General features: G+C 46.3%; 2 protein-coding genes and 1 pseudogene across 5 annotated transcripts in view; 1 reads left to right on the top strand and 2 right to left on the bottom strand.

The window, feature by feature from the left end:
- Positions 1-12,479, top strand: part of ZNF274 (zinc finger protein 274) — a 115,712-nt gene that overhangs the window by 79,761 nt on the left and 23,472 nt on the right. Inside the window, exons 1-4 of one of the 4 annotated variants that reach the window (XM_066374621.1) lie at positions 2,166-2,259; positions 2,941-3,013; positions 3,730-3,856; positions 4,357-4,452. In XM_066374621.1, coding sequence (XP_066230718.1) covers positions 2,981-3,013; positions 3,730-3,856; positions 4,357-4,452 — 256 coding nt within the window. In that variant the 5' untranslated portion in view covers positions 2,166-2,259; positions 2,941-2,980. Of the gene's footprint in view, positions 1-2,165; positions 2,260-2,660; positions 2,800-2,940; positions 3,014-3,729; positions 3,857-4,356; positions 4,453-12,479 lie in introns of those variants that run through there. The other 3 variants (XM_066374620.1, XM_066374622.1, XM_066374623.1) reach the window with 3 other exon arrangements.
- Positions 1-12,479, bottom strand: part of ZNF329 (zinc finger protein 329) — a 323,877-nt gene that overhangs the window by 36,065 nt on the left and 275,333 nt on the right. The window lies entirely within an intron of this gene.
- Positions 359-1,202, bottom strand: LOC136399508 (ubiquitin-like FUBI-ribosomal protein eS30 fusion protein; annotated as a pseudogene).

The following is a 12,479-nucleotide window of genomic DNA, read 5'->3' on the forward strand; positions in this document are numbered from 1 at the left end:
ACTTCATCCTGGGCTCTCAAAGAAGGTGATGACGCCCTGGGCCCAAGAAAGAGCACCTATAATACTTGGGCAGTGACTTGTCCAATTTCCTAGACATGGGCACCTCAGCTGACAGAAGATAATGGGCAAAAGACCCTGCCCATCCCACTCCTTCTCTCTGACAAATTCTTTGTTAACCAACCTTTAGGCAAGTTCTTCTGAGCCCTTTCCCCGACAAGGCTCATCTGTGTATTTCCAGTTTTGGTAAGAATAATGCTAAGTCAGTTTATCAAGAAATTCCCTTCCCTTACCTGACCCTTGGTGGCACAGTCAACTAACTATGCAAAGGTCCATGTTGTAAACCCTGGCTCAGCTTGATAACCCCACCTCCTCAAGGCACATATGAGAAGCAATCAATAAACACCTAGTGAAGCAACTATGAGTTGATGCTTCTCATCTCTCTCCCTCTCTAAAAAAATAAAAATAAAATTGCCAACCAAACGCCTCATTTCCAGGATTTCTCCCAGATTATATCCAGTCACCCTGGCTTGCCTCCAGCCAGAATCCCATCAACCTCCTAAAAACCTTGATGTCTCCTCTTTGTAACTTTCTATCCACCAGCCAGCACTCCCCAACCCCACCCCAATCCAACTTGCTCCTTGGTTGTTGTTTTTTTTTTGTGGTTTTTTTTTTTTTGGGGGGGGGGCTAAGTGGCTTATTAGAGAAAGCCAGGATTACAAAGGACTCAAGAGTTGGCATTGGGTCCCTTCTTCTTGCCAAAGGTGGGCGCAACATTGACAAAACGCCGGTTGTACTGCATCCGCCGCTTGGCCCGACCAGTCCTCTTCTTTTTCTCCTGTTTGGCCACCTTGGGGGTCTACCCTCTTACTTTCCCAGCACGGGCCAAGGAGCCATGGACTTTACCTCCAAGCATGCGACCAGCTACTTCCAGAGTGGTCAGAGCCTCCACGCCACATTGGCAAAAGATAGCTTCATCCTCTAGGAGCGTTCCTGCCAGGAGCACGACTTGATCTTCTGGAGTGATGCCCTTCAGTGAGGCTACATGAGCCTTGATTTGCGCGATAGTCTCCTGGCCGGTGATCTGAAGGGTGTGTAGCTCCTGGGCGCGGACAAAAAGCTGCATGTCGGCGACTGATCTGCGGCCTCTGCCTCTACCGCGAAGATGGAGTCGGAAAAGAGCCAACTTGCTCCTTGTTGATAAACCCCCAGTTGTTTTGGTTGTATTCAGAATTAAGCCCAGGTTCCACAACGAAGTCTCTTTTTCCCTGTTACCATCTTTTATTGAATAAAATCTATTTTCATTGCTTTCACTTTCTGTCCACTGATGATTTCTCTTGGGCAACCTCCACTCCGCCCGGGTGCCTAGGTCACATTTACTTTATAATACCTCTGCCCTTCTCCCCATAACTTGACTACACATTTAGCCCTTTTCTCCCTTTCTTCCCTGGGCTTGAAGGACAAGCTTTCGAAAATGCCCCCACACCCATTCTCCCGCAGGACCGTGGGCTGGTGTTAGTCACGGCTCCACCAATCCTTCCTGTCCTTCCAGTCCCACCCCTTTTGCTTCTATTCGATGAAAAGCCCCATTTACTACCGCCCTCCCAAAGGTTACGTCGTCCGGCTACACTCTCATCCAGGAACATGGGGGGATGTCCCCTCGCGCACCCATACCTGCTGCCCACACCACCCCCAATTCTAGAATCTTGGAGGACACGAGCTCCGCCTCCTAGAGATGGACCATCCTGTTCTAGCCCCTCCCTCACCCACCATATCCACAGTAGGCCTTAGCCACGAACCCTAACGCTTCCGGCCCGCTCTTCCTCCTACACCGTAAGAATGTAATAATCATTCCCGCTCCCGTCCCCTTCTCCACCCAATCAAGCCTTAACCCACTCAGGACTTCCGGCACACCCTTCCCTCTCCCTCCCCCCAGTTCCCTTCAACGTCCGGCTTGCCCACCCATGGACGCCCTCCTGGCTGGGCACCAGCGTCACCGCTCACGCCAGAACTGAGACTTTGTGGCCCGGCGTGCCCCACGCAGGGCCTCTCCTTGCCCAGCGGACCCGCTGGGAATAATGGGTGTGGACCTTTCTGCGCGCGGGCTTCGCCGGCCGCCGGGAGCTATCCGGACAAGATGGCCCCCGCCTGGAAACGGCACGACGCGGCGTGCTGCGGGGGTGACTGGGAGTTGTAGTCCGCGCTAGCTCGCTGACGCGCGTCGCCGGCGGAGAGAGGAGCGCCATTGTGTGCCGCGCGCCGGTGAGTACGGCGGAAATCCTTCTCCCGTCGTGGGTTGTGCAGCGTCAGTTGGGGCGCTGTGATCGGTGACTGAGGGGAGCCCTAGGAAGAAGACCACTCCCTGCAGGCGTGGGCGGACTGAGGACTGGAGGCTACTCCTCCTTAGTGAGGAACGTTGCAAGGGAGCTTCTGTCCCTTGGGGCCTAAAGGTGTCTGTTAATAGGGAGAGACAACCCCATTAGGGCGTTTAGAGGTGTAGGGGAGGTTTGGACTAGTCTTTTACCATCGATGGGACCACTTCCTGGCAGGTGACCGGGGGTCTCCTGGTGTTGCCCTCACGCCCCTCCCAACCTCCCAAATCCCATCCTCTTTTTTGTATGTGTTACAGGGACAGACAGAGACAGAGAGAGGGACAAATAGGATGGGAGAGAGATGAGAAGCATCCGTTCTTCGTTGGCACCTTAGTTGTTCATTGATTGCTTTCTCATGTATGCCTTGACCGTGGGGCTACAGCAGAGCGAGTGACCCCTTGCTCCAGCCAGTGACCTTGGGTCCAAGCTGGTGAGCTTTTTACTCAAACCAGATGAGCCTGCATTCAAGCTGGCAACCTCAGGGTCTTGAACCTGGGTCTTCTGCGTCCCAGTCTGATGCTCTATCCACTGCGCGACACTGCCTGATCAGGTCCAAATTCCATCCTCTCAGGATTCAGCCTGTTCCCACAAGGCAGACAGAAGAGGAAGGTATGGCCGCCTGGCTTCCGTCGGCCCAGTGCCTTGTGAGTATCTAGAGGCTTCTTGGGGGAGTTTTAGTGCACCCCTGGGTCGTGGGTGGCCAGAAGGTGGCCTGAAGGATATGCTCTCAGGTCCTAGAGCCTGGGGGGAATGGAGAGGGACTGGGCATGAGAAGCCTGCGGGGTGGAGGAGCCTCGGGTTGCTTTGTTTCCCAAGCAAGTGCTTACCGCCTAAGTCATTACATGGGATTCTAATGTATTTTTCCCCAAACCGGGGGGAGTTGGGGTCAAATTCATATTGAGATTGCCAAGCTATTCTGGCATGAAAACTAGACGCAACATGAACTCTCACTAAGGAGAAAAGGTAGGTTCTTGGCATGGGAAGGAAGTAGAAGCATCTTGGGCTGTGAGTAGGGGCTGAATTGAAGGCATGGGTGTGATGATTCAGCTCTGGAATTCCCTGGGATGGGACAGACACACTGACATCAGTTGTGGAATCCCCAGGTTCATAAGAAATGGGTAGGTTTTCAGAAAAATGAAGAACCATCTTCAGCCTGATGTGTTGTCCTCTTCCTTGCTGTGACCTGAATAGGGTCGAGTTTGGGTTGGCTCAGTTCCAGACAAAAAGCAGGAACACGTGATGAGACCCCCTGGAATGCTGAGGTCACCTTGTAGACTGTGCCTTCATTTTCTCAGTTACCCACGTCCTGTCAACGTGAGAAATGACAGGCCCTGGCTGAACAGAAACCTGTGGATTTTAGGAATCAGTGACTTACGAAGATGTGACCCTGGGGTTTGCCCCAGAAGAGTGGAGACTGCTGGACCATGACCAGAAGTGCCTATACAGAGAAGTGATGCTGGAGAACTACAGAAACCTGGTCTCAGTGGGTAAGGCTGGCCTCCATGTCAATAAAGATGTGCAGTTTGCTGCACAAATGAGGTGCTACTGAAGTGTGTGTCTGCCTGGGCTCAGGCTTCGGGGGTCAGAGGGCAAGGGTCAAGGACCTGGAGTCTGTCTGACTGTCTCTCCCCGTTTCCGGCTTCGGAAAAATACAAAAAAAAAAAAGCAGAAAGAAAGAAGGGGTCAGGGCAGCTCAGGCTAGTGCTCTTTTTACAGCCGTCACAGTTAGCAAAAACAACCCCCAAACAAACCCTGTGGACTCCGCTGACAGACTTCCCTTTGTGCCTTGCTGGCCAGAACTGGTTTTTGCTGCCACCTGGCCTAGTAAGGAAGCCCAGGAAAGCAAGCAGCTGACAAAGACAAAGAATGGGTTATCATTAGTACCCTAGACCAGAAGTCATGATCCTAGGCCTAGGGGCACAGCAGAAACTACCTTTTCTTCTGAACACAGACCCCCCCCAAGCCCTGTCTGTTTTCCCTTGGGCAGAACATCACCTTTCCAAGCCAGATGTGGTATCTCAGTTAGAGGAGGAGGAAGAGCTCTGGTCGGTGGACAAAGGAGTTCCTCAAGACACCTTTTCAGGTGAGAACCAGGTCCATGGGAGTCCTGGCCGGGAATGGGCTGACTGACTGGTCAGGGACCAATGTTAAAAAAAAAAAAAGTGGACAGGTAGCGTGCTGTGATGAGAGGCTGTAGACATGCTGGATCCTGCTTCGCCTTTTCCTCTGGCCTCAGAGGTGTTCTGCTTGCTTGAATGTGAACCTGTTCCTGGTGGTAGGTAGGCAGTAGGGGTTTCCTCACTCTGCTCCATTCATTGTCAACTGCTTTCCCCTCATGTATTCACTACTATCTGGGGTGTATTTCTGGTCAGATTTCTTTTTTTATAAATGTTTACATACATGTATACAAATACACTGTTCCTGATTTAATAGTTCAAATTAATGATTTTTCCACTTTCCACCTTATGGTTGTGAGAACCATACCATTCTGTTTTTCACTATCAGTACTTTATTCAACAGAATTCATGAGATGTTCAACACTGAAACAAGTAGGCTCTGTGTTAGATGATTATGCCCAGCTGTAGGCTAACATACGTATTCTAAGTATGTTTAAGGTAGGTGGGGTTAACTGCACCTTCAACTTAGGATAGTTTTAATTTACGATAGGTTTATCAGAATGTAATCACATCATAAATCAAGGAACATTTGTATGTGTTTATGTTTTGGGGGTGTCCTTAACATAGATGGGTCTCCTTCATTCATTTTTAACAGATGCAGTGTAGTCCATGTTTTTTCTTTTTATGAACATTCAGGTTGCAGAAACATTTCCTTGTGTACCTTTGTTTTATACATTCAAGGTGCTTTCTCTTGTAGGTAGGATTTCTAGACATGAAACTTCAGAATCAACCAAAGATGTAAGCTATTCTGATAGCAGGCCCTGGCCAGTTGGCTCAGTAGTAGAGCATCAGCCTGGCGTGTGGAAGTCCCAGGTATAATTCCTGGTCAGGGCACACAGGAGAAGTGCCCATCTGCTTCTCCACCTTTCTCCCTCTACTTTCTCTCTGTCTCTCTCTTCCCTCCCTCAGCCAAGGCTCCATTGGAGCAAAGTTGGTCTGGGTGCTGAGGACGGCTCCAGAGCCTCCACCACAGGCACTAGAATGGTTCCAGTTGCAGTGGAGCAGCGCCCCAGATGAGCAAAGCATGCCCCTTGGTGGACATGCCTGGTGGATCCTGATTGTGCAGATGCAGGAGTTAGTCTGTCCCCCCCCCCCCTTCTCACTACAGAAAAATACCAAAAAAAAATTCTGATAGCAACGAATTGCTGTATAAAGTTTAAAAGGCCCTGACCGGTTGGCTCAGCGGTAGAGCGTCGGCCTGGCGTGCAGGAGTCCCAGGTTCGGTTCCCGGCCAGGGCACACAGGAGAAGCGCCCATCTGCTTCTCCACCCCTCCCCCTCTCCTTCCTCTCTGTCTCTCTCTTCCCCTCCCGCAGCGGAGGCTCCATTGGAGCAAAGATGGCCTGGGCACTGGGGATGGCTCTGTGGATGGCTCTGTGGCCTCTGCCTCAGGCATTAGAATGGCTCTGGATGCAACAGAGCAACACCCCAGAGGGGCAGAACATCACCCCCTGGTGGGCGTGCCGGGTGGATCCCGGTCGGGCGCATGCGGGAGTCTGTCTGACTGCTTCCCCATTTCCAGCTTCGGAAAAATGAAAAGAAAAATAATTTTTTTTAAGATCATTTAAAATACATGTACCTGCTCAAGTGCATGAGAGCTCCTTTTACCTTTCATTGGCAGTGCTTTGTAGTTGGTATTTTTAAGGTTTATAGATCTGATGTGAGAAAATAATTTGTTCGGTTTAGTTCACCTTTCCCTTGGGATATGACACATATTTTTATAAGTCCATAACAAACTATTTGTAGTTTTACTTCTGTGAGTTCAGATACTTCCCTCAGTACTCCTCCCTTTTTTGGGTGGATCTCTTGATGTTACGAATGTTAACATTGCAAATATATCAAACCAACACTTATCTTCTACCTTTACTTAGTTTCCATAAAGAAGATTCATGACCTGACTAGGCGGTGGCATAGTAGATACAGAGTCAACCTGGAGTGCTGAGGACCCAGGTTAGAAACCCCATGGTTGCTGGCTTGAAGCCCAAGGTCGCTGGCTTGAGCAAGGGATCATTGGTTCAGCTGCAGCCCCCCTGGTCAAGGCACATATAAGAAAGCAATCAATGAACAATTAAAGTGCTGTAACTATGAGTTGATGCTTCTCATCTCTCTCCCTTACTGTCTCTCTCACTAAAAAAGTTTTATGATTTCAGGTATTTATTTTTATTCCTATTCTGAGTGTCATATTCTCCATAGGCAGATTGTACAAATACATCTTTTTATTCTAGCATTTTTGGTTTTGTTTAGCTGTTTTATTTATGTGGCATTTCTTTAGTGTCCATTTTCTGAGTAGGTTCTTCCGCTTACTGGAAACATCATTTTTATCGTGGACCAAATTCCCAGTCATTGAGAGTAGGCCTTCTTGACATCTTCTGCTCCCTTGATCTCTGTGTCTGAGTAAACAGTTGTAGTGTTATAAGTACTTATTATCACTTTAACACAATTGGATAAATGGTGGTTTCTCTCATTATTAGAAATCGATTTTCTTAGTTGTTCTCAAACACCTAATTTGCCAAATGAACTCTCATCATCAGCTTGGCAGGGGTCATTGAGAAAATCATGTTAGAATATGAAATATGTTTGATTGGATTTAGCAACCACTTGGTGCATATTTGGTGTGTCTATTTGAGTTTTGACCAAGGGTCCGAAGAGGAGTCTGGCCTCACTGTTCTGTCAGGCCTTGCAAATACTGCTGGGCTATCAATGTTGTGGTGGATATTACTGCTCAGATTAATCCTCTCCTGCAGTCTTGTGTAGTTGTAAAATGAACTTTGTCATACTGCTAAATTATCTTCATTCATTTTTGCAGTACAACGTCATTTTATCAGCAAGTATGAAGTGGGAGACGATCGTATGAATCTTTTTTTTTTACTCTTTGGGCAATCATGTAACTACATTATTCACAACTGGTACCTCTCATACACTGAAATTGAGAATGTGAAGAGTGATTGGTCTGGGTTTAGATGAGTTTGATTGTACTTTGACTCAAAGCCTTTTTTTTCTGGATAAATAATCTGGCACTTTTTTAAAAAAGATTTTATTTATCGATTTTTTTTTTTTTAACAGAGACAGAGTCAGAGAGAGGGATAGATAGGGACAGACAGACAGGAACAGAGAGAGATGAGAAGCATCAATCATCAGTTTTTCATTGCGACACCTTAGTAGTTCATTGATTACTTTCTCATATGTGCCTTGACCACGGGCCTTCAGCAGACCGAGTGACCCCTTGCTCGAGCCAGTGACCTTGGGTCCAAGCTGGTGAGCTTTGCTCAAACCAGATGAGCCTGCGCTCAAGCTGGCGACTTCGGGGTCTCAAACCTGGGTCCTCTGCATCCCAGTCCAACACTCTATCCACTGCGCCACCACCTTGTCAGGCTCGATTTTGTTTTTTTTTAAGAGAAGCGGGAAGGACTAGCAAGCATCAACTCGTAGTAGTTGCTTTTTTTTTTAAGCCAGTAAGGGAGGCAGAGACAGACATGAGAGATGAGAAGCATCAACTCCTAGTTGTGTTACTTTAGTTTTTCATTGATTGCTTCACATGTCCTTTGACCAAGGGTCTCTAGCTGAGCCAATGACCCTTTGCTCAAGCCAATGACCTTGGGCCTCAAGCCGGCAACCTTGAGTTTTTGAACCTGGGACCTCAGTGTCTTAGGTGGACGGACACTATCCCATGCGTAGCCAACAGGTTTTGCCCCCGGGCCAGATTAGAAAGAAAACTTTTTTCACTGGCCAGACGAAATACTAAAATTAAAAAATGTTAAATACAATAATGATTCGTTTAAGTAAACAATTTTATTATGTAATTTGTTTATTAATAAATGTGAGTGAAAAAAACTTTAATAAACAGTATTATTTTAATAAAAATATTTTTTAATATAAATATAATTACATACTGTATAAATACCCAAAGTGTATTGCAATCAATAGAAACAGTATTTAATTGATAGAATGAGCTTGAAGGGGTTATATCACAAATAAAACAATTATTTCATTTTACAAACAGCCTGGACACGTTTTCAGTTATCAACTGCAGCTATTGTCTATGCTACCGTGCCACTTGATTCAGCACGCTTGACCACAAAAATAACAAATTGTTTGACCTTGGGTTCGCACTGGCAAACTTCACCTAAAAGAATGTGGGTTTCACATCGCCGCTAAACAAACAGTTCATATCGAGTACAGACGAGTACAAAAGTTGTAAATCTTTTTTTTTTACAAAGACAGTCAGAGGGATAGGGATAGACAGACAGGAATGGAGAGATGAGAAGCATCAATCATTAGTTTTTCATTGCGCATTGCGACACCTTAGTTCATTGATTGCTTTCTCATATGTGCCTTGACCATGGGCCTTCAGCAGACCGAGTAATCCCTTGCTCGAGCCAGGGACCTTGGGTCCAAGCTGGTGAGCTTTTGCTCAAACCAGATGAGCCCACGCTCAAGCTGGTGACCTCGGGGTCTCGAACCTGGGTCCTTGGCATCCCAGTCCGACGCTCTATCCACTACGTCACTGCCTGGTCAGGCATAAATCTTTATAATGGAATTTAAAAAAAAAAAATAAAGAAGTGTCATGAATTCATTTAACCAATTATTGTTAAGTTAACCCCAGATTAGTCACATGCAGAATTTTTTTCCCCATATCACTATCTTAAATATCTCGATTTCCAATAATTAAAGACGCTTTCGTTTCTGAGTAGCTGAGATTTTAAAGTAGTGGAGAATATTAAAAATTTAATTGCGGGTCACATAAACTCATTACACGGGCCAGATGTGGCCTTCGGGTCGTATGTTGGCCATGGCTGCTCGATCCACTGCGGCACCATTTGTCAGGTGGTACTTTCTAATAAATGAACATCAGTAGCCACAGTTACCCCTCCCTAACCTCTCAAGGTGGTCATAGGGATTTTCTCCTTCGAACAGTTAAGACAGTGATATAATCATAGAAGTACCCTTGTTATAATGGGCTGATGGCATTCATTTTTTAGAACTTTTACATCAATATTCATAAATTAAGTTGGGGAGGTGCATGGTTTATATCTTTTGTGTTTGTGCTGGCTTAGTAATGGATGCTCTCCTTTCCCTATGTTCTTTGTGCTTTAATACAGGAGATGCTGAACTGCCTGCTTCTGGCAGCATTCAGCTGTGAAATCTGCCTAGCCCCTTTCTTTGGTGATGACCCATTTGACATAATGTAGGCAATGGAATCCTGCGACTCTTGGCGCCTTTTTTCTGGACAATGTGTTTCAGAATTGATGGCTCAGCATTAGTTCTTTGTTTCCTTTTGTTTTCCATATCCAAAGTCATTCCTTTCATCCCCTACAGTGAATACTTCCATTGAAACTATTAGCACAGGTCACAAACTAGACCTCACCTGGAAGGTCCCCAGCCACACAAGCACTGTATATGTGCCCACCATGATTTCTGTTTTCCTGATTGTTCCCTTGATCCAGCCTCCTATAGTTCTGTCCATCTTTGTGTCTCTGGCTGTGTCAGGGTTGTGTCTCATCTTCCATGAAGCTTAAGTCCTATGTCCTGAGAGGCCAAATCTTCCAGCCATGCACTTCTGCCTGATTTAGTAGTTTCCTGTAACTTCCTGCCATGTGAGGCTTTGGGCACTTGTGGTTCTGCATGTTTCTGATGACAGGAGATTCAGGAGGGGTGCCCCAGAGCAGAGGCCATGTGCAAGGAGGCTTCTCAGGACACAGTCTTCTACCTGGGCCTGAGGTCACAGATGCCTGACTTCGTCTCTGCTCTGTCAGGGTCCCCACTATTTCACAAATAACCTGTGAAAGCCCTTCCATGTCCTGTGCAGCACATTAAACACTTTGGACGTAAACCAAAGACCTAGCATAACCTCCTGCTATTATAGTCTTTGTAGTCTAGTAGTTTACAGCCTTCTACAAGTTACAAAGATGTAACTATGTAAACAGATAAGTAGCGGTCAATATTTGATGAAAAGAGAATGGTCTAAAGCTGGAGCAGTGGGAAATTAGAGTAGCTGGTTGGGAGACATAGAGGTTTTGTTTTCCTTACGTTGAACTAATTTTTTTCTTTTTTAAACAGTCAGAGAGAGGGATAGACAGGGACAGACAGACAGGAACGGAGAGATGAGAAGCATCAATCATTAGTTTTTCTTTGTGCGTTGCAACGCCTTAATTGTTCATTGATTGCCTTCTCATAAGTGCCTTGACCGCAGGCCTTCAGCAGACTGAGTAACCCCTTGCTTGAGCCAGCGACCTTGGGCTCAAGCTGGTGAGCTTTTGCTCAAACCGGATGAGCCCGTGCTCAAGCTGGCGACCTCAGGGTCTCGAACCTGGGTCTTTCGCATCCCAGTCCGATGCCCTCCAGGGGTCCCCAAACTTTTTACACGGGGTTAGTTCACTGTCCCTCAGACCACTGGAGGGCTGCCACATACAGTGCTCCTCTCACTGACCACCAATGAAAGAGGTGCCCCTTCCGGAAGTGCAGCAGGGGGCCAGATAAATGGCCTTAGGGGGCTGCATGCGGCCCACGGGCCGTAGTTTGGGGACGCCTGCTCTATCCATTGAGCCACCACCCGGTCAGGCTGAACTAATATTTTTAACAAAAGAGTTACATGATTAGTACAAATAACTCCCTAATAACTTTCACCCAGATCCAATAGTTTGGAACTGTCCCATGAAGTGGCCCATTCTATGAATGAAAGGGAACTTAGAAGTTTGTAAGCCAGTTGAATGCACCTGTCTGAACCTCAGGAGTGAGGCCTGGGCAGTGGATAAAATTATACAATTATTAATATAATTATACAATGGTAGGTGTTTGGAATGGTATACTTTACTGTTGGAGGGTTCAAGCATCTTTTGCCCAACACTGGTATTGTTATGCCTATTAATTTGGAAAACTGGGAATGAATGGAAAGCTGGGCCTTTTCTTTTTTTTTAATTTCTTTTTTTAATTGATTTTTAGTGAGAGGAAGGGAAAGACAGACAGAGACAGGAACATCAATCTGTTCTTATATGTGCCCTGACCAGGGATTGAACCAGCAACTTCTGTGCTTCGGGACGATGCTCTTAACCAGCTGAGCTATCCAGCCAGCGCAAGCTGGGCCTTTCTGATGCAGCTACGTTTGCATGCCTCATTGGCTCCCTGTGATAGCAAAAGTGGCAGCATGGCATTGGTTGAAGTAGAAGGAAATGGTAAACAAGACAGTTGGCATTCATCTTCAAATAGGTAGTGATTTGGAAAGACGTTGTGAAGATAAGGAATATGGAGAAAATATGGCACTCAAATAAATCTTCAGCCATCACATGGTGTTTTTTCATGGAAGTATTGCCATATGTGTGATTCTAATAGAACACTTGACACCTAATCTACTGTAGATTTAATCATTAGGAAAGCAATGGAATGGAGACATTATTTTGAAGGTTATGATTATAGGAAAGCCTGCAGGACATTTAACTTGTCAATAAATTAAGCAGGAGATGAACACCTACAAATATGGATGTGGTAGCTCTCAAAGTAGTATTAACATTAGTAGAAAAAAGTAGGAGATTGTTTTGTTGGGAGGAAGAGAAGGAAATCTAGATTTCATCTTTTGTGTAGCCTGCGGGGACTGACATTGGAGTAAAGCAAATGTGGCGAATAAGAAATCGGTTGTTTTATGCAAAGTCTAGTTCACTCAAGAACAAGACTGAATGAATGTATTTAGTGTCAAATCTTGTTTTCCACCTAGTCTTAGCCTACTTTAACAAAGATGGGGCTCACGTGGAGACTAACATGCAGAGACTGAATGGAGGAAGTCATTTTCATGAGTTTTTTGTTTTTGTTTTTTTTGTATTTTTTTGAAGCTGGAAACGGGGAGAAACAGTCAGACAGACTCCCGCATGCGCCCTACCAGGATCCACCTGGCACGCCCACCAGGGGGTGACGCTCTGCCCACCAGGGGGCGATGCTCTGCCCCT

This window comes from Saccopteryx leptura, chromosome 3 (assembly GCF_036850995.1).
Source record: "Saccopteryx leptura isolate mSacLep1 chromosome 3, mSacLep1_pri_phased_curated, whole genome shotgun sequence".
Lineage (NCBI taxonomy): Eukaryota > Metazoa > Chordata > Mammalia > Chiroptera > Emballonuridae > Saccopteryx > Saccopteryx leptura.